Source organism: Lepisma saccharinum, chromosome 16, assembly GCF_977018435.1.
Source record: "Lepisma saccharinum chromosome 16, izLepSacc3.1, whole genome shotgun sequence".
Taxonomy (NCBI): domain Eukaryota; kingdom Metazoa; phylum Arthropoda; class Insecta; order Zygentoma; family Lepismatidae; genus Lepisma; species Lepisma saccharinum.
Genome location: NC_139244.1, coordinates 30903673 through 30929378, shown reverse-complemented (window position 1 = coordinate 30929378; position 25706 = coordinate 30903673). Strand labels below are relative to the sequence as shown.

Sequence of the window (25706 nt, the reverse complement as noted above, 5' to 3'; positions counted from 1 at the left end):
TGATTACTGAGTGCCATTACCCTACCAATAGGACAATTGCGCTCACACGCACATTGTTACTTTGTGACTTTTACAGATATAACTATTAACGACAGATGCAAAGTCGTACGCAGAGATGTACTACAAACATTGCTTTTTCAGGCCCCCATTTTCTTTTTGTTTCACTGCGTACAGTTTTTGAGATTTTTACAATCTCCCTTAGGTGGTCGCAATTTCCCCACTTCCAAAAATGGAGTTTCATTAGCCCATAGCTCTTAGAAAGTTTAGGTGGTACTTTCAATTGCACATCGTTTCATTAGTGGATCAAGGCAGCTAATTCCGTGAATAATGACGTTGTTTTCCAAAAGTCTCAAATATTTGTATCAGGCAATCACCCTCTTAAAATAGACACATCTTCTGTGGTGATAAAATGCCATGTTTTGTGCGAGTTCTTTCTGTATATTTTCCCCCAATGGCATAACGCTGTAGCATTATAATGAAGAAGTCCTGTGTTCGACTCCCCCCTCCTCTGGTGGAAGCACAATGCACACTGGTTCGGACTACATGGTAAACTGTAGGTTTAGTCCCGATTAGCCTATCTGAGCATACAAGTGGGCTTTAAAACAAACTAACAAAATCGTCTTCTGGATACTTCGTAACATAACTTTTTGCTTTACTTCAGCTGGGTGTACAGATTCTGTTGATATTTTCGGTTGATGAATGTGGCCAAATTTATGTGTGGGGCGAGGATTTCTAAATAGGATAAGCCACTCATTAGTAGATAATTGAATAATTCTGTAGCTTTTTCCATACATAACTGGTTTATTAAAATTTATTCACTTCAGTATTGTAGTGATTATTGTGATTCCTTCTTATTAGTAGAATGAATATGAAGTTGATATTTCCCATAGCATATTGATATTTGAAGATAACAGGTATATAAAAATTGTAAAAAAAAAGAAAAGGGGCACTTCTGGAATTTCAATGCAGAGTTAATTAAAACTATATTATACTCTCTAGCATACTTAAACCCAAAGGTTTACGGCTGCAGCAACACAAGCCTTCAATCTGTCCCTATTCGGGGCAAGATCAATCCAATCTTTCCCATCCTTGCGGATTTCTTTTAGGTCCATCTCAACGTTATCCCTCCATCCTTGTCTTGGCCTTCCCACTGGTCTCATACCATCAGGTTTCCCAACAAGAATCCTGTAAGTGTAAACTATTCTTTCCTCTGCCATTCGTGTCACATGGCCTGCCAATCTAAGTTTTCGTGATTAAATTATTCTAATAATAATTTAAAAAGTCGAAATAAACAATAGTGTTGCCGGAGGAAGTATCGCTAAGATGATGTTTTTATTTGTTTACTTGGAGATTATTTTAACCATACCCAGGCTGGGATTTATATACGTATGTGGAGGCCTGGAGCTGCAGTCCTCAAGTTCAACCTAAATTCTGATCTAATCTTGATCTTACCCTGCATAATTTTGAGTCTCCTAAGCCTACTAACTGCTTTTAATCATGGAAGTATTCATTTGATCACAGTTTTTGTTTCAATAGCTCTACTAGTTGCTTTCACTTTCTAATGACAAAATTGGCTTTTTATGGGTTGATAATATGTGAACATTTCTAGCATAGATAATATTCACATAAAATATCGAAACATTCATATAGCTATCTCCAAGTATATGTACTTATTGAATTTGATTGGGTGGGCAATCGGGTGGGCACAGGAATTTTTGGGTGGGCGCTTGCCCACCCGTGCCCACCCCTGTCGCCGTCCCTGTATACTGTAGGTAAATTGTTCTCATGTTATGTTTATCAATTTCAGAAGCGTTCAGTGAGTCCAATGCAAATTGCATGCCATGACAATTACACACAAAAATTGGATATTTTTTTTTTTTTTTACTTTGTAACTCAATAATGGCAAAAATGCCACTTACCATGTTTTACTCCAGAGCCCTTCAATTGTAAATGTCCTATATTTTGAACATAATAAAATTTGCATTAAGAAAATATTCATTAGTTATTTCTTGAAGGAATTTCATACAGATGTTAAAAAATGCCTTTTTTAATCAGAAAAAAATATTCCAATTGATGATACAAAGTGCTGTGATTTATAATGTAATTGTAGTAATCATTAGAAAGTGTTTGTTATTTTTTTAACTGTATTTCACATATTTACTACAGACTTGTTCACAGCAATTCGGTTCGTACCGGAAATAACTCGTACTTCCTTCTTGGCACAAAGATGTTGCCACGTTTAAAGTGTAACAAATGAAAAACAGCAAGCGCTTACGCTTTTGCTACGCACTTTGTTCTCGCAGCTGCTCCAGCCGATGCCAAGATTTTTTTTTTCTTTCAGTGGTGAAGGGATGCGAGGTGTACGCAAAATCACATGCAATAATTAGGCGTATTTTTTAGGATTTCAAATGTAAATAGTCTCATTTCACGCATTAAATGGGCTGAAATGCAGAGGTAGCAATCATTTCTTGTCAATTTAAACAAACACGAATGGACATTGGAACCAGACCCGTATCCAGCTTTGGGTCAGAAAATGACAATTGAAAAACAAAACAGTCGGTTACTGACAAAGCCCGCCGCATGGCTTACAGCTTTACCTCTCTGGTTTCACACTCATTGTATAGTTTCAATTCTCAGGAGTATTTGAATATTCTATTCCGAAAATTAACAATGTTTTCGCTTTCTTTTGATTCCGTTACATCTGTACTACTGAATAATCACGATATTTCTATGTTTAGAAAGTAATATATGCTTTTGGTAAATGCAGAATTTCATAATTATTTAAATGATACATATTAGCAATGGTATTTAAAATGAAAAACAAAAAACATTGCTTAATGTGAGTTAACCAAAGAATCAGGGCATTTTTGGATCACTGCTGATAATCGAAGAAAACTCAGTACAAAATTCAAAGAAAAAAGGTAGTTATTAACCATATTGTCTTGTAATCGAGTAGTGTGTTTGATTCCCTGTGGAGACATATGGACAATGGTTCGGATTCCATTTTATAGTCTAGTCTCGATTGGCTTATCCGAGAATAAAGTGAACTTTGAACAAACTTCTTCAATCTAGTTTGAGGAAGCGAAAATGGCCCAATGAAAATCAGGACGTAACTCGAATTTACCAAATTTACAGGAGAGAAAATAATGTATTGTTAGGAACATGTCTGACTCAAAGAGAGTCAGTAAATTGGAAATATGTTCCTCTGGTTCTTAAACAACGAAATGTCCCCCAAAGATTGAAATTTAATATTAGATCTGCAGGTTGTATAGACCATTCAGCAGGTCCAAGTCTTCCAATCCTGCTACTGGGAAAATGAACATCAAGATACTTTCTAACATTCCTATAACGTGACAGTGCTCTGCCTAAAGTGAAAGATTAGGAAGATAACATCCTCCGTGGGAAAGGTTGGAAAAATATGTTCGCAGAATTCCCACTAGCTCTCAGCAGTTAGTGTTCCATCAGTGAAAAATTGATACACAACACCATAAACGTACCTGAAATAAATACTAATTGGATATGTCCAATGTGGGTTACAGGACGAAAACCATTCATAGAACTCGGGAGTGGAACCATCTTCATGTAAGATGCTATTGGACTTGAAGTTTAGAAGTGCCACTTCTGATATGGTATAATAACCCGTGGTACAACAACCCTTGTGAGCCAGGGCCTACCTACAGACTGTCGGTCTGATTCCCACATGCCTCAGCAGAGATGAGCGATCGTGCAACCACTTGCGAGGTGATGTGTGGTCAGCATGGCGAACCCCCAGTCATTTTAGGTTTCCATGACTGGGTTACGCTACTCATTCTTAAAAAAAGTAAAATGCTCCCCTGTGTTTACAGGGTGGCTACAAACAAACAGAAATGAAATTCCCGGACTTTTCCAGGACAAAATTTACATTTTTCCCTGACAATTATAAACTAAACTAAATCGATGTTTTTGCAAATGGAAATAATAAAACTCATACAGATCCACATATGGTTTGGTTAAATACCAATATTATCTTCTATGAAATTGACTTAATTTCTCTATGATTTGAATTCAAACTGCAAAATAGTGAATTTGGAAAATTATTACACTTCACAAGCTAGGGAAGGATTACGGAATTTTGTCATAGGCAGTAAGTTTAAAATAAAATACTTGATTATTTTTAAAGTTACGACTAAATGAGGTAAGAGTGAAGAGTGATTGATTAAGAAATAAAATTTGTAATTTATCAGTCTCCTTATCCATTCTCGGTGTTATATGTTGGTATTTCCACTGAGGTTTGGAACCCTCTGCTTGCAAGAACCATGAGTGCGGACTCATTTTTCAATGCATAAAGCTACTTCTCTCTTCTCTGTAAAGCAAACAACTTCACTCTTGCATATAAGTGAAACAATTGAATCAAACAAAATAAAGTGTCATATTTCCTTACATTATCAATGGGATTTCTGCTTCAGTACAGTATATCCAAGTGAAGTACTGTGAAACTGACAACATGCAGTTATACAATTAATGCTTCCAATTAAAAAGATTATAATAAAATAAAGTAAATAATGTAGGTATTAGAAATTTAACACAAGGAATTTATAGAATTGCATTGTATAGGTATCTGATTTAGCTAACCACACATTAAAACAGGAACACACTAATAATAAAAGCTTCTGAAAGTTCATATACGAGGAGCATCCTGAAAAAAGCTCCAATGGTGCCTATACGCAGCACTAGTGGTCGGAGAGCAACACACACACATGCAGGCAGGAAAAAGTGGCATGTAGCTGTAATCTGGTGCAGTTGCAATGCAGCCGTTTTAGGTCAGTTCTAGGTTAAAGATTGCAGCTCCCATACAGTCTCCCACCGACTGCAATATAGCCTACATTGCACGCTCAGAATTTGACACAGAACCACCAGCAATTGTGTGAGGTGTGCAGACCGGACGTCGTGAGTGATAGTATGGTCAGATGGTGCAGACAATTCACAGAAGGCCAATCGAATGTGCACAACCCCATACAGCTGAGTACACACAGGCCCTTTGCATCACTTCAGGTGAGAGATCTTGGACCATTCACTGTACATCCCTGGCCTTGAATGTATCGACTTTTATCTCTTTGTTTAACTGAAGAGGTTAGTGGCAGAGCAAGGATTTGACAGGATTTTGCGGTAAAGGTAGTTCCAGTCTTTGCTGCCAGACACACATACCATGGGCATACAAAATTTAGTGCCATGCTACGACAAATGCCAGAACAAAGGTGGTAATTATGCTGAAAATTAGGTTAGGACTCACTGTTACTAATGCAATAAATTACAACTGATATTCTTGTTTTATTTATGCCTAATCGGTAGGGACCTTGATATTTTGTTATTTTTTCAAATTGGTGTATTTTCTTATTTTTTTTATTTTTTACTATACTGTTATTTTTCTCAAAACTCACATTTTCATTTTAGCGCATTTTCTGGCAAATAACTGAAATTATACCTTCATGGTGATTTTAAACTACTGTTTCAAATTGTAAATCACATGGCTTACGCCTCTTCGTGAGAGTTTGATATCTTGAAAGTTATTTTGGGCAAGTTATTTTCCATACCCCTTTTTTAATTTTAAGGTAAGAATTTTAGATAATGGAATTTTCCCCATATATACTGAAGGGTGCATAATGACCATAAGTGGCGACGCACCGAAAAAAATTAAAATCAATCTATCTCACGTGACAGATACCGATATATTATGGCACCAAAAATTGGCATTATCTTTTTTTGACTTCTTAGTGTTACGTTTCCCAAAATTCGCGTTTTTGTTTTAGAACATTTATCTGCCAAATATACCGAAACTTAATACTCCACTGTGCTTTTAAACTATTATTTTAAATTGTAGTTCACATGGTTTACGTATTTTTGTGACAGTTTGATATGTTGGAACAGATTTTTGAGGAAGTAAAAGTAAAGTGCTCCCCTGCACTTTTCCATGAAGGTATATAGGGGTGTAAAGTTAGGGCCCCACACTTTCTTGATCACGGCTGAAGGTGGGGGTGATGTGATCAGCACCACGCTCCTGGCTACCTTTATCCCTCAGTTTCCTCAAGGTACCAGCTTCATATAATGCTGGGTGGGTGCCGGAGCAGTTTGAATAGGTGGAAAAGATCCCGGTTCTCCCCTGCAGGGGATCAGCCCCGGGTCTCTCGCATAGTAGTCAGACGCCCTAACGACTGAGCTCCATTATTATTATTTGCTCGACAAATGCCGATGGTGTGCATTTAGCTTGGTAATTCAAAACATATCTCGTGTGACAAATATGAACATGTGGCTCCTGTGTGACGGTATATACGCACTCGATCTCCTGTTAGAACCCTGCCACTTTGCTCTGTGCTCTGTGCTAAAAATCATGGGAAATACATGATTTAATGTGGCTGTCGGAATTATTACATGTACGTATAACTCTATAGTTTACTCTCGAGTAAAATGTTGGAAAACTTGCATGTTCTATGTACACAAACATTGCATAGAAAAGACAAGAATGTTGGATTTCATGGAATTTTTTGTTTTAGGACATTTCTTTAAAAAAAATTGCAAAAATGCCAACAATTCGCATTTTATGCCAAATTTGCATTATTTCGATATTTCGAACGGGCGAAAAATGTGTCCAGACATCACTGCACATTCCTAAACATAACTTCGCAGCAATTAAAATTTTTCACGGTTTTGGTGTTTGCGAAAAATCAATGTCCCTACTAATTGGAAATTTCTGGCCACCCCTCGTATAAATCAGTAGATGGAAAGTGAAAATTTAGCAGGGCTGATAGAGAAAAGTCAATTCTTGAAGAAAGTGATTTGCTTTTATGATTGATTGATTCGAGTAAATATGATATTAAAATATTTACGTATTTATTATTAGTATTTTATTTCATATTGGACATTAACCTTACTCAGTGAGAGATTAATGATCATCTCTCACGAGTTTAAACAGACAGGACAGAGAGTGGCGTTAATTTCATTGCAATACTAGTGTTGCAGTAAATTTGTTTCACTTTTTCATGATAGTATTCAATATATATCCCGTTTGGTTGGATTATTCTTGATATCTAAGAATAGTGCAATGTCATTGTAAACGTAGATATGTTAACTTGTGCGAAACCAGTAATACGTCAGGATGATGAAAGAAAAACTTTGTAAGCGCTGCTACGTACATTAAATAAGGTGAAGTGAGCCAGAAGAGTAATAAAATTCCAGCAGCATATTTGCAGTCTAAAACTCTTCCTGTTTATGCATGCGATTTTTGTTGGATGTTGCAGTCCATGCAATTTCTGTCGCATGTTGTAGTGAGATACTTTGTCGGGTGGCGATATTCGACAAAAATCGTATGTATCAATGGAACCTATTTGCTTCCATGTTCCTTCAGTTTGCCCAACAAAATGCCTTACTACGACGTCCAACAACTATCGGACGGCGCCACCCGCTCTTATCCCCTCCATCTGTTGACAAGTCCCCTTACTACTCCCATACAGACAAGAAAAAATGATAATTCAATGCATTTTCCATGTAATATTTAGAGGCTTAACCTTTACTCCCCCGATGATACCATATGGTATCATCAGAGTAAGGTCATACTGGCCCGATGATACCATATGGTATCATGGTGCTGATTACGAAATGAATGTGCTTTTTGGACCTTCATACTCTTATGTTTGGGTGGAAACTCGGACACAGGTCTGGAGCAAGCCTGGGAAATTCATATTGATGACCAACCTCTCCCCCCCCTCTCCTCAACATATCCATGCCACATTTCCAAACAGAGTTTCACATTTTGGCTCATTATTAAACTTGTATGGCACCCAGGAACATGAAACATGTTTTAATCTCTCTGGAAACGTCCATTCTTTGAAGAGAATACTAAGGTTTGTGCCTTTTCCCAAAAATACTGGCAGAAGAGGGGGAAAACTCCAGATTTTATGTTTTTTTAATTGAAATTCAGTGGTCGCGTCCCCTAACCCCCCTTCCTCGGTTCGGCATTCTGAATTGTACATGCTTGAATCCTCTGAAGTTTTAGCTGCAAAACAAAATTTATCCGAAGTAGATTGCTCCCATAGTGGCAGAGTTATAACAATTTTCCTCCAAAATTGCAAATTACCTATTTTTCGTAAAAAAATAATAATAATAATCACATTTTGGCTTATTATTCAACTTGTATGGCACCCAAGAACATGAAACATGTTTCATTCTCTTGAGAAATGTCAATTCTTTGAAAAGAATACTAAAGTTCGCGCCTTCTTCCCAAATAGCGGGAGAAGAGTGGACAAACTCCAGATTTTTATGGTTTTTTCATTGAAATTCGGGGGTCGCGCCCCCCAAACCCCCTTTTTCGGTTCGGCGTTCTGAATTGTACACGGTTGCATGCTCTGATGTTTTAGCTCCAAAACAAAACTTATCCGAAGTAGATTGCTCCCATAGTGCCAGAGTTATAACAATTTTCTGAGCAATATGCAAATTACCTATTTTTCGTAAAAAAAAAACGTTTCACAATTTGGCTTATATGACTTGTATGGCACCCAAGAACATGAAACATGTTTCATTCTCTTTGTAAATGTCCATTCTTTGAAAATAATACTAAAGTTCGCGCCTTCTCCTAAAAATAGTGGGAGAAGGGGGGGGCAAACTCCAGATTTTTATGTTTTTCAATTGAAATTCGGGGGACGTCCCCCCCAAGCCACCTTCCTCGGTCTGGTGTTCTGAATTGTACACGGTTGCATGCGCTGATGTTTTATTTGCAAAACAAAAGTTATCCGAAGTAGATTGCTCCCATAGTGCCAGAGTTATAACAATTTTCCTCCAAAGAGTGTTCGATTTTAAAATTCCCTCCGAGAAGCCCGGGCGAGAGAAATTTCTCTCTCTCTCTCTCTCTCCTTCTGCCATCACTGGTTTCTGGCGGCGTGGTTGTGTTGCGCATAAAAGGGGCCTAAAAGTTGAGGCCGAAACTAAAGAACGAGATTTCCTGTTCCCGTGCAGAGTTCCATACAGATATCTTTAAACAAATAAATAAATATTTTAAAAAAAGTCAATGAAGACGAAATGCCCTGACTTTTTTTGACTTCTCAAATTCCCTGACTTTTCCCGGTTTTCCAGGTCTGTCGCCACCCTGGTTTTGCACTACGCCATGATGGCGTATAGGGGGTGTGGGGGTAACGCCCCACACTTTCTTGATCCGGTCGGGAGTGGGGGTGATGTGATCAGCATCATGCCCCTGACAGTCTTTACCCCCCAGGTACCCATGTCATTCGATGCTGAGTGGGTGCCGGGGCCGCTTCCAACGTTGGAAAAGTTCCCGGATTTGAACCGGCCGGGGAATGAACTGACTGAGCCACCGCAGCCATGCCTAGCTCCCCAATTTTCTCCCAGTGGTGTGTGGCCACCAGTCCCATACATTGACCAAAATCTCAGGAGACTGTTATGCTTTCCCTCAGAAGAATTTGAATTAAAACATTTTGGGTGCGTCAGCACTGAGGCTATTTTGAACCCATCACACTATACAGGGTCCAGCCTCTTATCGCAACAAAAATAAAAGCGTGTCTGAAAACTAAAATTTTCTTACCTTGGTTAAAAGCCGAGGCTAAAAAAGGCGCTCAGCACAACTAAGGACAAAACACAGGATGACACAGAATTATACTGGCCATAGGGCCAGTCACCAGAGCCTCGTTAGTCTGCAGTCCAGGGTGTACTATGTGGAAGGTCACCCCTTTCCCTCAGGAGACTCGAACCAGGATGTGTCCCATAGCCTGAGCCTAAATCCTGATGCCTTACACTGCACTGCCACGATGTGGGACTGGTATGGTATTGCAATTGGTAATTTCTTCATAAGTAGCAATTGTATGTCATCCAATGTCCTGGAACTTTTTCAGCGATTGCCCAACTGCCACATGCAGCACAGGGTCCATATAAGGATGTTGATTAACCCCTTCCCTGCAGCGACATTGAAGTGAAGTGCTTCCAAAAAGAAATCACCTCTATATAGATGCAACTGTAAAATTGTTTCATCATAAATATCAATATCGTAAAAAATAACTATAAAATGATTTACCACAATAGGGATGGGACTGATTAATTGGTACTCTATCGGTATCGGCCGATATAGGCATATCGGTGTATCGGTAAAATTACCGATTATTTTATCAATGCGATATATCGATAAATATCTTATAATTTAGTGCAAAATTCTGCCATTTTGTTGTAATTTTTATGGATAATCTCCATGCCCTACTTTCTGAAAAAGTAAATGTCTAAATATTCAACTTCTTTTGCATTGCAATCAGCTCAAAACACACATTTATTATGGAGATCAATGAAAATTTCAGGGTCTTAAAGGACCATTTCTAATTTTATATCGGATCGGTTGAATATCGGTTATCGGCAAATTTTATATCGGTACTGTATCGGTATCGGCCAAAATTTCATATCGGCCCATCCCTATCACATAATGAAGCTAAGGAAAGCAATCTGTATGTAGACTGCCGCAAATTGTAAAATGCAGGAAAACACTCATTATAAAAATAATATTTTTCTGGAACCAACAAAGCATTAAGAATGGAATGTTTGCTCAAAAAACCTAATAAAAGCACGATAAAGTGATGTCTATAAAAATGACAGAGCAATACAACCACCATTAATTTTGAAATACTGTCTATAGGTAGATAACGCATTAGTACTTCGGTATATTTTCTATTGCTGCTTCCTTGTCAACCAGACACGTATTTCAATTTTCAGTCTGAGAGCATAAAGCAAATTTGGCACCAAAGTGGCCATAAACTAGAACGTTTGTGAATTTTTAGGGAAGGTGACGAAATATATGGGGAAAGATGTGTAATGGATGAGCAGCCAACGACAAAAATATCAAATTTCAGACCATTTTCAGAGAATCTACATATAGATCCAGTGCAGTTACTGGGTTAAGATCATTTACAGTGTCATGTGCCCTTCTCACAGGCATCAAGATGATCTGGATTTGCTCCTCATGTGTTCCATTCAATTGACATTCTATCATACCTAATATTGCCCTGCACAATCAAGTGTTTAGAAATTGATGGTGATGTAGTATTTCAATTCAACAAATTTTGTTGCGAGTAACACAGATTAAACAAACTTTTTTTTGTTATTGATATTTAATGTATGAACATTTAATTTAAAATACAGAGTTTTCTAAAACCTAACAATACTTCAAGGTACTTTTTGTAGAAATTATTTTACATATTTTCTAATAGAAGAAAGAAGGGAAAAATCTCATTTTGATGAATGTACTTAAAAAATTTAAAAGACAAAGTAGGGTAAATACTGCAAGGAACATAAAAATTTAGATATTTCTCCATGAAATTAAAATAGTTACAAACTCTAATAACATTATAAAAATGCAAAACAAACTAATTACATAAGTAGTTACATTATCAAACAAAATAAAAAAAGGCACAGTGATCGAAGGCATACAAGTGACACTGCGGAAAACAAAAAGTGTTAATGTTCCAGGATAGTTATTGATACATTCCAATCTGATAGCTATTGCTTCTCCTGGTATATCATGAATTCCACTTTCACACACAGTCACAGATGAAATATGAAAGACTCAATGAACACAATTTTGGCAAGTCTGGAGCACCAACAATTTTCAATGCACATTGAAAAGCAACTTAAGGTCGTCTAGAGTCAATTTGTTTGCCTGGGGCAGTTTTGCTCCTGTAAGCACTGTCTTCGCAAGATCTAGTTTCTTTTGTTGTAGATCAGCAATCCTCTGTTCCACTGTTTCCTGGCAAATAAATCTAGAAACCAAAACAACAAGATCATTAACATATGGAAAAAGATATACGTGCATGATATGACAAAACAAGGTTTATAAATTTCTATAAAGTTTTAGGGACGGGACAGATTAATCTATATTCTAAGGGCTGGTTGTATAAAACAGTTGATCCTCAAATAGTCGGTAAAATTGACCTGCAGTCACGCTGAACTAAGATTTTGTGTTGTATAAAAGTTAAACTGAGATTAAATCCCTGTGATCTGAAGTCAAAGTTAACCCACGAATTTTCTCCAATCAGCAAACTTTGATCATAGTTCAGGTGTTGCATACCATGGTTGTACTAACAAATATTTGCTTTAAAAATGTGTTGCAAGTGAACATACGCTGCAAGATTGAAAGATGGGAGAATCAAATCATAAATTCTGTTTCCACAATAATAATAAAGAAGCATCAAGCATGCACAAGGTGGTTAACAATGATAAATATTTATTTCTATATTATTGTGTATCATTGTTATTTCTATTTGAAATATCACTTTTCTTTCTTGAAATTTACCTTCAATGACTGCAAGAGAATATTGTTTAATTTCACGATCAGCTAGTGGTAAATTGAGAGCAATCAAGTGTTGACACAAACAGAAAATATGATCCGCTTACATCAGGGTTTCTACAGACAAGTAGAAATGAAATTCCCTGACTTTTCCAGAACAAATTTGGCTTTTTTTCCCCCAACAACTTAAAATTAAAGCCATGTATTTGTGTATGGAAATAACAAATTCTTATACCTTCCAGGTGTGAATTGTATTACATACAAAGGGGATCAAAAGAAACCAGAATTTTGTAATAAAAATTTGTGTATTTGTTTTTAGGTGTTTCAAATTTAATCTCCGTCGAAGTACTGTCCATTTGATGTAATGCACCAGACTAAATGTGCTAAATGTATTCTCCACTTTCGAAGCAGTCCTCAAACTCTTGCAAAGTGATGCCTTTTAATGCCTCCATCGTTTTATCTTCCTCTACCACATCCACAAAAAGTTTTCTTTTAAGCACTTTCTTTCATTTAGGGGAATGAAAAGAAGTTGCACAGAACGAGATCATATGAAAGTGGTGGGTGGATAAGCTGGGTCATGCTGTTTTTCGTTAAAAATTGTTTCATTTTCAAGGGTTTGTGTGCTGGTGTGTTGTTGCGGTGATGCCATCACTCCCCACTTTGGCACAAATCAGGGCATTTTCATCTCACCCCATCACACAAATGTTTCAAAAACTTGTAGGTAAAACACCTGGTTAACAGTTTGACCACTAGGAATGAATTCTGAGTGAACAATGCAATTTGCATAAAAAAATTAATAAATCAGCATAGTTTTGACATTGGACTTTTTTGGGACGTGGTGAATTTGAACAAACTTAACTGCTGCTTTGTCTCTGGGTTGTAGGCGTAGCACCAGCTTTCGTCACAGTCATGCTTGCAGTTTTCCCCAACATAAAACAATTTCACAGCCACATGTTGTTTGGAATTTTCAACCATCACAAAAAAAAAAAAAAAAATCGACGAAGAAGCAAAAGTTGCTTAACAAATAAAATTTACTTCATGGTAACACAACTTCACTTGACGATGCCAGTTGGCAGACTGATGAAGAGGCATCTAGGAGCGGAAGCATGTACTACAACAGACCTGCCCACCAGAGAATGATTCTGGTTTCTTTTGGATCCACCCCTGTATCTACATTAGCTTACAATAAATTGACTTCATTTCTTTGATTTATATTCAAACTGGAAATAGGGAATTTGGAAAATCATTACAATTCACAATCTAGGGAGGGATTACAGTGATTTTTTCATATACAGACAGTTTTAAATAAAATGTTCGATTATTTTTAAAGTTACAACTAAATTAGATTATACTGAATTGGTTTCTTTTAAGAAATACATTTTTTAATTTCGAATTCTTCTTAGCCTCTCTCGCATATCTTGATATTTTGGCTGAGATTTGGAGATTTCTAATCTCCGGTTGTAAAGAACCATGATTCCAGACTCATTTTTAACATTTGTATCCTACTTCTCCTTTCTAAGCAAACAAAAAACGTAACCCTTGCACACATGAGTGAAATATTGAAAGTGAATTTGCAGCTTGCTTGATCAGTTATGGCAACAGATAGCATCTGCTTGGTGCCTTAACCCCTAAAATCCCTTAAACCTACTACTTGGGATTAAATGTTCTAAAAGTAAACCAATGGAATCCTACCAAAAAATAAAGTGTTATATATCCTTACATTATTAATGCAATTCACAGTGCATCCAAGAACCGTAAAACTGACAACACACAGTTATCATTATTGCTGTAGAAAAGTGTGCATTTAAAAAAAATTAAAGCAAGCAATTAATAGAAGGGGAATCTACTGCATTGAACAGGTGTATGGTTTAGCTAATCAAATTGATTTGATTTTGTGTTTAAGTCCACTTTATGCACGGTAAGGTTAATCGGGACTGGACCTACGGTTTAAAGTGGGATCCAGCTAATTAAATTAAAGCAAGCAATTAATAGAAGGGGGAATCTACTGCTAATCAAATATTAAAACAAGAACATGCTATTGATAACTGCTTCTGTAAGTTTACATACGAGAGGCATCCTCTGATGGCATTGAAACACACAGCTAGTGGTTGGAGCACAACATGAGTATGCAGGTAGGAAGAGGTGGCATGAGACTAATGTAGTGCAGTTGCAGTGCTGTGAAGATTGTTGTTTTGGGACTGCTAGAGAAAAAATTGCAGCTCTCATATAATCTCCCACAAGGTACATATTGCAATCAGATTTTTGCATGCTCAGAAGTTGATGTCTGCAGATCCACAGGACTTATGTTTTGACAGCAACACTGCTGTACAGACGGTTTCACTCTTTAGCAGGAAACACACAGGATATGTGCATACAAAATTTAATGCCACACTACAACAAATATCTGAACAACGGTGGTGAATATGTCAAAAAGTAAGTTATAGGTCTCTGTAACTAATACAATAAATGTCAATTACTATACAGTGTTTGTTAGAACCTAGCGATCGCTCGACAGTTTCGGTGTCAATGAGAAACTAGAAAGAAGTAATCGGCTGGGAGGAGCGAATGGCAGCCAAAAGAGAAGCGTTTACACAGATGCTGTTGCCACGTTGCAGTCTAATTCCCATGTGTTTTGTTTGTGTCTGCAAGAAGCATGTTTTATAAGTAGGGTACTGATTAGCGTGATGTTGAATTTGTGCATTCCCACATATCAATATGTGCAGCCTGGCTTTGGCTTTTCCCAAAGTGGGGTTCACTCTGTCTATGGCAGCAATGTCGCATGGTTTCTGTTAGAAATGCCCATGATCGGCAAGCATGGTAAACATGATAGGATGTACCCACCGTGGTTTACAGATGCTCTTGTTTTAATTTATAGCTAATCGGAACTTAAACTTTCTGCACACCCCTCATAGAAAGTTCCAGCCTAATAAATTCAATTTCAATAGATGTGAAGTGAAAATTCAGTAGAGCTGGCAGAGGAACATCGATTACTGAGACAAGTTATATGTTTTTAGATTTAATGATTAAAGAAATTATTAGTATATTAAAATATTTACATATTTATTACTACTTTATTCCATAACATTGGACATTACTTGCTATCCAGGTACAACTTACCTATACACATGCACGGGGCGGGTCTGGCCAACTCTATATATCCTATCGCATGCTTGTGTCTCCAACTGGGGATTCCAATGTAGATCCATGAGTATCAAGTGATTGCCTCCGACAAGGTTGAGTCCTACCCCACCAGCCGTTAATGACAAAAGCAGCACCTGTAACCATCAACAAAATGCATAAGATAAATAGCAGACTATACTTGTATTATATATACATATATACACACACAGTGGAATCCTGATTTTAAATTTCTCGGGACCAAGATGAAAGAACTTAAAACGGGGTGGCCACTCCAAAAGTTCAAACATACAAGCAGATGTTTTCTCTGCTTCAAGCTTACGTATTACAGCCTCTCACCATGCACAGATATATTAACAATATGCACTGGTGTACAAAATTAAGAGAATAAACACATGTCTTAGAATTTCTCCCAAAACGAATGGACAGAATGTAATGCAATTTGGTATGGATACAGAGTAATAGCAATGGCAATACATGCCATACAACAGTGAATGTACCCACACATGACCATGAGTTATCTCCATGAGAGCTGGAATGTCGAACACTGGCATTGCAAGATGGCGCCGAAAGTGAGGTTAATAAGGGGATATGGTCACCTCTAACAGACACACAGGTGGCACAGGGAGTAGGCATATTGTTCATGAGACTGCTGAGAAGTGCCTGTGGCAGCCGCACCCACTCTTGCACCAATGCAATTCAAAGCTATGGATGGTCCTCGGAGGCAGTCGGCGACCTGCAATGGCCCTCTCAAGTGCATCCCAGACATGTTCGATCGGGTTCAGGCCTGGAGATTGGGTTGGAAAATCCATCCGCCGAATATCCTCTAACTTTCCAGAAAATCGCCAACCAGGAGAGCCCTATGTGGACATGCATTGGCGTCCATGAAAATGAACTGAGGCCAACTGTGCCCCTGAAAAGTCACACATAGGGCTCTAAGATCTCCTCTCAATACCTCTGCACAGTCAGGTTGCCTCTGTCAAACAGATGGAGTGATGTGCTGCCATCCAACATGATGCCGGCCCATACACCTCCGCCACCATTGTGATCCCTTTCCCTGATGTTGGTGGCATGGTATCTGCTCCCAGGTTATGTCCAGGACAAGGTCCTTCGCGAATCAGTGTCTAGGCTGAATCGCGACTCGTCAGTGAAGAGGACGTGGGCCCACTGACGTTGGGTCAACGGCTGATTTTCTCTGCACCATGCCACATGCACTCTCCTGTGGGCAGAGGTGAGTGGGATGGAAACAATGGGTCATCTGGCATACAGCCCTCGCTCGTGGAGCCCTCGGGAACCAGTAGGCCTGGAAACTGAGGTCCCAGTGGCAGCACAGAGCACACGAACGAGCAGTGCCAAATACCGATCCTCATTAGTCATCGTGGCTTTTGGACACCCTTGCCCAGGTTGTGGGGATATGGATCCGGTCTCCTGAAACTGTTTCCATAAATTGTAGACAACACTAGGTGTTACATTGAACTCGCGTGCAACCTGAACTTGAGATTGCCCTGCCTCTAATCACTCAATGATTCTCCATCTCATGACATCCTCTGAACGTTCGTGGGTACTCATTCTACCGCACTGCTTCTCCACCGGTACAAAATTTGACTACTACCGCTCTGCTTTTCGACGATGTGGTAGAAGGAAGTCCGAACGACGTATGCATTTGGATTTGGATTAATAAAAGTTGCAATTTTTCAAGTTTATGGAGCAAATTCACGCAAAATTACCAGAGCCAATAATTCATGCATAATTCCCAGAATTCAAGGAATTCCCTGTGAGTAGCCATGTAAAATGCATGGAAGATAAAATCCTGGAAAATTTTATAGCATTTTGCTCTATGAAGATTAATGCGGGAAAACGTAAAATCGGGGTTCCACTGTATTAGGACCCATATGGTGATTCTAAGCTCTGGACCATGTTATGTGTACCAATAGCAAGGTGTACATCTTGAATGCACCCAACTTTCACAGCAAACGGAGGACATCAATGCAAATAATTATTCCTAACATCATTTTGCTTCAAAGGACCCCATTTCAATAGTACAAATCCTCTAAAATGACATTTACTTTTTGACATCTGTGTCTGTGCATACCACAATAAGGTACACGTAAGAACTTTTGAATTTCCTACCACTTTTGGCTAATCGCAAACATGAGGATGGGTGATGATATGATGGAGGAACATGCATGCCTAAGCCAGAATTTGAATCCAGGAAACTTGAAAATTATGACGACATGGAATATGTGCTGAAAGAAAACATGCCAAATACATGAAAAAAGAAATGTTTTACGTATATGCAGCACATCAAGACTGGACCTAAAGTTTGAAGTGATACCCAAACCACTGAAAAGTGTCCCGAACAGGTTAAACCTAGGGCATGGGAGGGTAAAATTATAATCAACACCAGCAAGAAAAAGAAAGTAGTAAGAGTCCACGTACAATCACAACCAAAGCTCTACTACAAGTTGATTTCCTATTATCTCATATTTGGAGCAAAGCAACGAACCACACTAACACATATTTTGCATCCACTATTGTATGATCAAATGCATGATTCAAAAAGTTGTGTGTTGCAGAATGGTCATATGATTGCCAGGATATCCAGACTCAATGAAAGTGCTGAACCCCATGATACACCCTGACTCCGGAAAGTATCAACTGGTATCAGATTAAATTCCAACTTTCACCCCTAATTTCATTGTATTCTTAGCTCTTTATAAAGATGTATGTAGAGTAAATCAAAACACTGAGTCATTGACGAGGTTTAACCATTAAAGAAACAATGTCATTTGCAAGATTACTGTGGCTACACTGACAGAACTAAGAGAAGTTTGGCTAATTTTCCATGCTTGAAATTTGTTTTGATAATCATAATTGTTGTAAAGTCAAGCTAGGATCCTAATTGATGGAATGCTCTACTAACCCTGAATTTTGCGGATCATAGCAGGAACACTCTATGCAACATTATTCAGTTGTTCTGGTTTGTCCCATATACACTTACACTGCAGGCCCACGTGATACTTGCCGTATCCAGGTGTATTCAATCCTAGATTGCTCTGATTTTGTAGTGGGCTTCTGATTTTCAGTGATGGTTTGTGAATAATCTTGATGTTGTGTTTTGAAAGTATGTGGTTGATGATTGCAGACTCTTGTTGTTCCAAGAAATCTTAGCATTAAAATAAGACCTCAATGAGCAAAATGTTCCGCACATGCTGTGAAAGTCAGTATTACAATGTTAACACCCTGTATGTTCATGTTACCAGCCAAGTATCAATATTTCAATGATTGTCTAACATAGTTTACAGGAAAAGGAGTGTAAATTTTGGAAAGAATTACCTGTGTTTTTTGTGATTTCTTATTAAATTTATCAACAATGTCCATTCTTTGTTTAATAGGCACGCTTCCTGTTAGCATGTCTGTACTGACACCCATTTTATGAAGGTGTTTCTGTACTATGTCGAGGAATGAAGTCCACTGTGAAACAATCACTGCCTTCTCATGCTTGGGAATAACATGGGATTCCAGTTCCTTCAAAACTGCTTTCATCTGTAAGAAAACATTACACAAATAAAATCAACTTAACAATAAATAAAAATATTAAATTTATTAAAAAACTGCCCATGAAATTTTTCCTTGTATCCTTATTTAACTATGCAATATTAATTACCAATTTTAAGGGAGTACTCTTATTCTGTACAGCTATTCAAAAACACCACTTCTTTTGGCAGTTCAAAATAAAAAGTTACTGTGTGTTGCAGATGGGTCGTGATACATTTCTTCTTCAATTATAACACCATTAGGCTTTGTTTCCATGATATGAAAAACTCAATATGCTGACCAAGGCAGAAATGAAGTCCACTGTTTTGTACCTTGTTTTATTTGTACTTGGTGCAGTCTGAGTCTTGCTAGAAGGTTGAAATGTTACGTTTAGTTTGTGTTTTATAATAAAATACATTTCTGCCTTGGTCAGCATATTGAGTTTTTCTTCCTCAAATTTATCATGATTCAAAATATAAAATTTTATCACTGAACACATCAGAAAATTGCTACACAAGTTGTTTTATTTAATTTCTTACACATAGTGTTGGAGAAAAGCTAGAAATATTGGTCACTTTTTTGCTACTTGTGGTGAATTATTTTTATTTGCAGGCCACCTTGAGCTTAGAAGTTTTTAATGCCACATTTTGCAACTGGATAAAAAAACTTACATAGTGTAGCACTAGTAGCGCACTGTTTCTATTTTTCTCATAAGTATTTCATCTTTGCATGTGTGAGCTCACTAGTATGTGCCATATAATAATGGCCCATTACTATATACAATATGAAAAATGTCAATATCAAATTATTGGGTGTCTCCGAGAATATTTCAACTTTACTATTCACATTAAGTATGCACATATGCAGTGCTCGAAAAATCTTCATCCGAGCTAGGTGCCAGGAAACCATCTACTAGCAATTGTGCATACTTAAAGAAGCTGAGCCGGCCCCCATGGCAGAGTGGTTAGCACATTGTGCTACGACGCCAGGGGTCCCTGGTTCGAATCCCGGCCTGGGCTTGGATTCATCACCATCTTCGCAAATTAGCCAAAATTGGCACAAAAAGCCAAGTAAAATAAAGCAAATTAATCAAAAATCTATCGATCAATCTATAAGAAGCTGAGCATCACCGTATTCAAACTGTCGCTAAATCATGTGAGAAAGCGTGAAATGGGTGGTTTGGGAACAAAGAGTACAAAATTGTTACTGATTTTATGGAATGTTCACAACGTTGATAAAAAAAAATCATTTGCCAACTTACACTGTATTGCAGTTTGAACTTAGAATCTTCAAAATTTTGTACATGCAAACTTAGAAAACAGCAATTTTACAGCAAAAGATCAGTCGCCAGGCTGAAATTTTTAGTCCCCATGGCAACCATGCGACCGGGATTTTTCGAGCCCTGCACAAATGTCATACAGGAGAATTAATCAATTTGGACTTGAGGTAGTGTCGCGGTGGTAAACAAACTCTGAATTTCGTGTTTAAGAGCTAATTTCGCATTTTGCAGTTCATTTTGTGACAAAACAGGAAGGCAAACACATTTCACACCCTTCAAAAACATTAAAAAGGAATATACAGCATGCTATTTTATATTTTGTGTTTGCCTCTAGTCATGAAGGCACATAGAGTTTGCACGCACCATTACTGTGAACAATATGAAAAATGTTTTAATATCAGTTATTCGATGTCTCAGAAAACAATTAAAAACTTTCTTTCTATTCATACTAAGTATATGAAAACATCATGAAGGCACATAGTGGGTGTGGAAGTAGGTCCCTCCACCCTCCCTCTCCCCCCACACACTCATTCTCCCTCCCTCTCTTATTTGCCTGCATGTACTACCAAATTACCTTAGAGCTTGGCTTCTCAAACTGAAATACTGGATTATCTATTTTCATCACACTTTTCTTCACAGCTTCATCTGCTGACATTTCAGCACGCCCTTCATCTAGAAGCGACATTCTGTTCAACCTATCCAAGATATCGATATCCATTCCTTCATCATCAACAATGCCATCAGATTTACAGGATTCCACCTCCAGCATCTGTAATAAATTAAAACAGAACAAAGCAATTAGGAAAAATTCAAGCATAACTACCTTTATAAAAGCACTGAGATAAACAGTGTAGAAATTTATGTAAGAGATGCAGGCATGGAAATCAATGCAATAGCATTGTATGCCATAGATATGAGTTCAAGTCCTGATCAAGCATACATTTCTTGCATATACAGTGGAACCCCAATTTTGCATTCCCGGATTTTAAAATTTTCCTCGATTATACATTTTCCAGCAATTTAAAGTTTTTTTTCAGTCTGGTTCTCTGAAAAACGTACAATCGAGGTTCTGCTGTATTTCTATATACATCTCCTCACTGCTTTAAGACCCCAAGGAAATTTTTAACAATCAAAAATTTTTATAGTGTATTTTTTGGCATGCTAAAAATAGTGTTGTATTTCCATTAACAGCATCACAGTTAGTAAATTTCTTACTTTGTCACATTACTACTGAAAGTTACAAGTATTGTAAACAAATGTCACTGAATGTTCAGTTTCCTAATGGACAAACCCTGGTACGAGTACTTACTATTATAAACAGACAATAGTTTTCTTTTTGGAAAATACTCACCGCTTTGATAAGCCCTGGATGGCAGCATGCTTGTCTCAACCTCAATAGCAACACAAGCAAATGGTGAGCTTTGACATTCTTATCATTTTGCAATGTGTTCATCTTGTTATACAATGCAGATAAGGCACTTCCTGGGATAAAAGGATTTCCAGTCTGAACTGAAAGAGAACATTTATATATAACAAATACTGTCTAGGAAGGTGGTTGAAAAAGTGGTTACAATATATATCAGTTGTTTTTTGTCAGTTCAAGGGTTTGGTTTTGTTATCCTGTACACCATTCATGGATTTCATTGAAAAAAAGACCCAATCTATGTGAATTCACCCAGACAGGTTTTAACCACTTCCCAAATACTGCAAGCTATGCAATTACTCAAAACTACCTCGTGTATATTTTCTTGGGAAAACTAGTCCATGTCAGACAAATGAGCATCGATTAGAATTATACAGGATGTCTACAAATTTCCTGATTATAAACAGGGGGTCTCCATGAGGATTAACTCAAACACATAGAAAGAAGACATCTTTCATATTACCCCATAAAAAAAGGCTGAAACACTTTGTCTTAGCAAACTGATTGTTTTATTTTACTTTGCTTTTTTGCCACTTTTGGCTAATCGTCAAAATGAGGATGAATGGTGTTGAGATGGATGAAGGACAATCAAACATATATGGACGACATTTTATGAACATCACAGAGGATTATACTGGCTGTGGGTTAAGATGCCAGAGCCTCACTAATCTGGAGAATGCAGTCCTGGATATACTAAGTGGAAGTGAGGTCAACTGGTATTCAAGTGAAACAGACTTTTACACATACAACACCAGTGTTTCGGACATTAATGCACAAAAGCATATGCTGTACAACATTTAAAGTCTGCTTTTTACCATGGTTCAGTACTGTTCGTAATGAGCATTCTTACATTTGCATGTAAGAATTGTAGCAATTACAGTCATTTAAACTGTGGCCATTCCTGTCTCAAAGTTCGTCTTGAGTCAACTTTATGCTGATAGGCTAATCAGGACTAGGCATACAATTTAGTAGGGATGGGACCGATTAATCGGTACTCTATCGGTATCGGCCGATATAGGCATATCGGTGTATTGGTAAAATTACCGATTATTTTACAGATCCGATATATCGATAAATATCTGATAATTTAGTGCAAAATTCTGCCATTGTGTTGTAATTTTTATGAATAATCTCCATGCCCTACTTTCTAAAAAAGTAAATGTCTAAATATGCAATTTCTTTTTCACTGCAGTCACCTCGAAACACACATTTATTAAGGAGGTCAATGAACCTTTCAGGTTCTTCAAGGACCATTTCTAATTTTATATCGGATCGGTAGAATATCAGTATCGGTAAATTTTATATCGGTATTTTATCGGTATCGGCCAAAATTTCATATCGGCCCATCCCTACAATTTAGCGAGATCCGAACCAGTCTACTGTGGCTCTGCCGAATTGAACCAGGACACTTGATTACAGTACAGAAACGATCGCTTCCTTTACGTGATCACACCCTTAACTGCAACTTCTAACACTAACAATGAATTATCACTTAGTGTCCTTTTACAAGTGCTCGTTCAGTATGTTTTTAACGTTTTAATTTTGAGTCTTCTGGTGGATGAAACGCTACCGTCTACGTACACCAAAACTTCCACAACAACTTCGTAAAATTATGCTATCATCCTGAATGTGGAAATGCAAAAAACTAATGCAGATGCTCAACAAGAAGGAAGGAAAATTTGTGCATTCTGACCCTAAAGCAAGAGGAGGATGCTGCCGTTGCTCCAAAGCCAAGGGAGGTAAACACCAGTCAGAGTTGTTTTGAGTGACCACAAGACTTATTTCCAGTCGTGCCATGCTATTCATGAATTTTGGAAGTAGATACTAACTTTTGTAGTACATAAAATAGTTTTTGCAAAATTTAGGATGTGTTTTATTTATGAAGAAATCAATAGTCCAACAGATGAATGATTAGCTTTAACGTTTGACACAGGGCAAGTTAGCTTTCTACGGTTAACAGAGTGCATGGAGATCCCACACATTCAGATTTCTAATCTTAAGAGCAATTCTTCATTGAAGGTAACAGGAGGCAGTTAAAAGCATTTATCCACTGCCCTCAACACAAAAAGTTCTTAACCAGCCATTGATTTTCAGTGCAAGATATGTTTTTCTCCTTAGGAATCCTGAATGTTCATACCTTTCTGTTAGAATTCTTTTTGATCTTTGGTACACTCAAAAAGTTGGTTGTGTAGTTGTTCCTTACCTGCATCCGAGGGTCAGGTTCATTTACAGACCCCCAAAAAACAAACAAAAAAACATGGGGTTCCACTTCATTAAAATGTATAAACATTCTGAACTGGATTGTTACTGGATTGTTACAATTTTCAAGTATCAACACTGGCATCAGTTCAGCTCTACATTAGCCAGTAATGGAAGAAGAGAATATAAGATGCATTTGATCTAAAATCAAAGTTCCAATGGCCAGTTATTAAAGAAATAATAATAAAAAGATTCCAGACATAAATACAAACAATTTGCAACTTTTTATAAATTTTACTGTAGTAAGATGCCAACAAACTAACAACTAATATTTCTACAACTTCCCCCAAAAAACAGATATACAGTTACAACAAGAACTGCTTAAAAATCAAGTACCTTGAGTTCTTCCTACCACAGCTCTAGATGTAATACCATACTGTGCAAGTTCCTTATCCTCCTGTTGTTCCAAAAATTGTGCAAAGAGAGACCTAAAGAAGAGCAAGAAATAAGAAGTGACATTAAAAATTGGATTCATGTAGTTTGGCATGGCAAAAAAATTTGTACACTGTATTCGAAAAGTGTATAATCTGTAAACATACAATTGGGCTTCCACTGCATTCAGCATTGGCTGATTTCAAAAGTCCGTTTGACTTCATCCCAAATATATGAGTCATGCCCAGAACATTCTAACTATTTCGTAATAAAAAAAAGAACAAAAGAAGTTTATTGAAATTAGGATGCCCATCCCTGGCCATCCTAATTTGCCGCAAACCGGATAGCATACACTGTGCCCTTAGGCACGTAGTGTGGCTAGAAAATCCATGCGCTACGATCTAACTAAATGCTCATAGTTTCCATCATAAGGCACAATTTTTTGCTGTTCTGAACACACTAGTCTGCAGGGCAGTAACTATTTCAGACCAGGAAAATCTACAATCCCATCTTAGAACCATTCTACAACAAAATGGATACAACATTAGAGATATCAACGACATGTTTACCAAGGCAGTTACATATCCGCAAAGACCTGCCAACGACTGTGGCCTTAAAAGAGCCACTTCTTTACAACCCAGGCAGACGAACATGGGAACATGCACCTTGCAAGTACTGATTCTTTATCACACAGCTTCTCTGATTGTAGTAACACAAGAGAGGAATGTTCCATTACAACCTTTGCAACATTCATTGAACACACATCCGGTAAATTAAGCAGAATTCTCACCGGAAAGGGGTTAAGACAATACTCAGACCACAACTCAAGACCCAAGTGAAAGGTGGCCTGGAACTCCATATTCCAGGAGTATATCACACACCCTGAGAATGTGGGACATCATATATAGGACAAACAGAATGCACCGTGGAACATTGACAAGATAAACATCAAGTCTGAACTAAAAGAACACAGCATTACCAAGGGCTACAAAATGTTATTTGTAGACACCAAAATCATAGCTAAATGTGCCCGTTACTGGGACAGAAAAGGGTACATGAAGACGTAACAACTGACTGAGAAAGCATGAATCTTAACAGGGATGTGGCATTCCAGCTCAGTCCTACCTGGAACCTACTTCTCAGTAAAAACATGACATCTTCAAATAAAATGCTGGAACCCGGTGTGAATCAATCACAGATCAGAGTCAAAACGAAGTCTCTTTCATACACACATATTTAACCTCACACTTGGTCTCCAATCAAATCTTTGATGATGAACGCTATGGATGCGTTTGGAACATTGTATGATAACACCAACTTAACCTGGCTGGTTACCTGAACACACTTGTTCAAAGCATAACTAAAATTTGATTGTGATATTAGTACTATTGTTG

General features: G+C 37.6%; 1 protein-coding gene across 1 annotated transcript in view; it reads right to left on the bottom strand.

Annotated features, from left to right (window-relative positions):
* Positions 1-11136: 11136 nt before the first annotated feature.
* lds (transcription termination factor lodestar) overlaps positions 11137-25706 on the bottom strand; it is a 62777-nt gene continuing 48207 nt past the window's right edge. Inside the window, exons 13-18 of the mRNA XM_083137927.1 lie at positions 24277-24368; positions 21610-21767; positions 20833-21027; positions 18779-18988; positions 15422-15579; positions 11137-11777 (exon numbers count right to left, since the gene is read on the bottom strand). Of these exons, the coding sequence (XP_082994053.1) occupies positions 11627-11777; positions 15422-15579; positions 18779-18988; positions 20833-21027; positions 21610-21767; positions 24277-24368 (964 nt within the window). The 3' untranslated portion in view covers positions 11137-11626. The remainder of the gene's footprint in view (positions 11778-15421; positions 15580-18778; positions 18989-20832; positions 21028-21609; positions 21768-24276; positions 24369-25706) is intronic.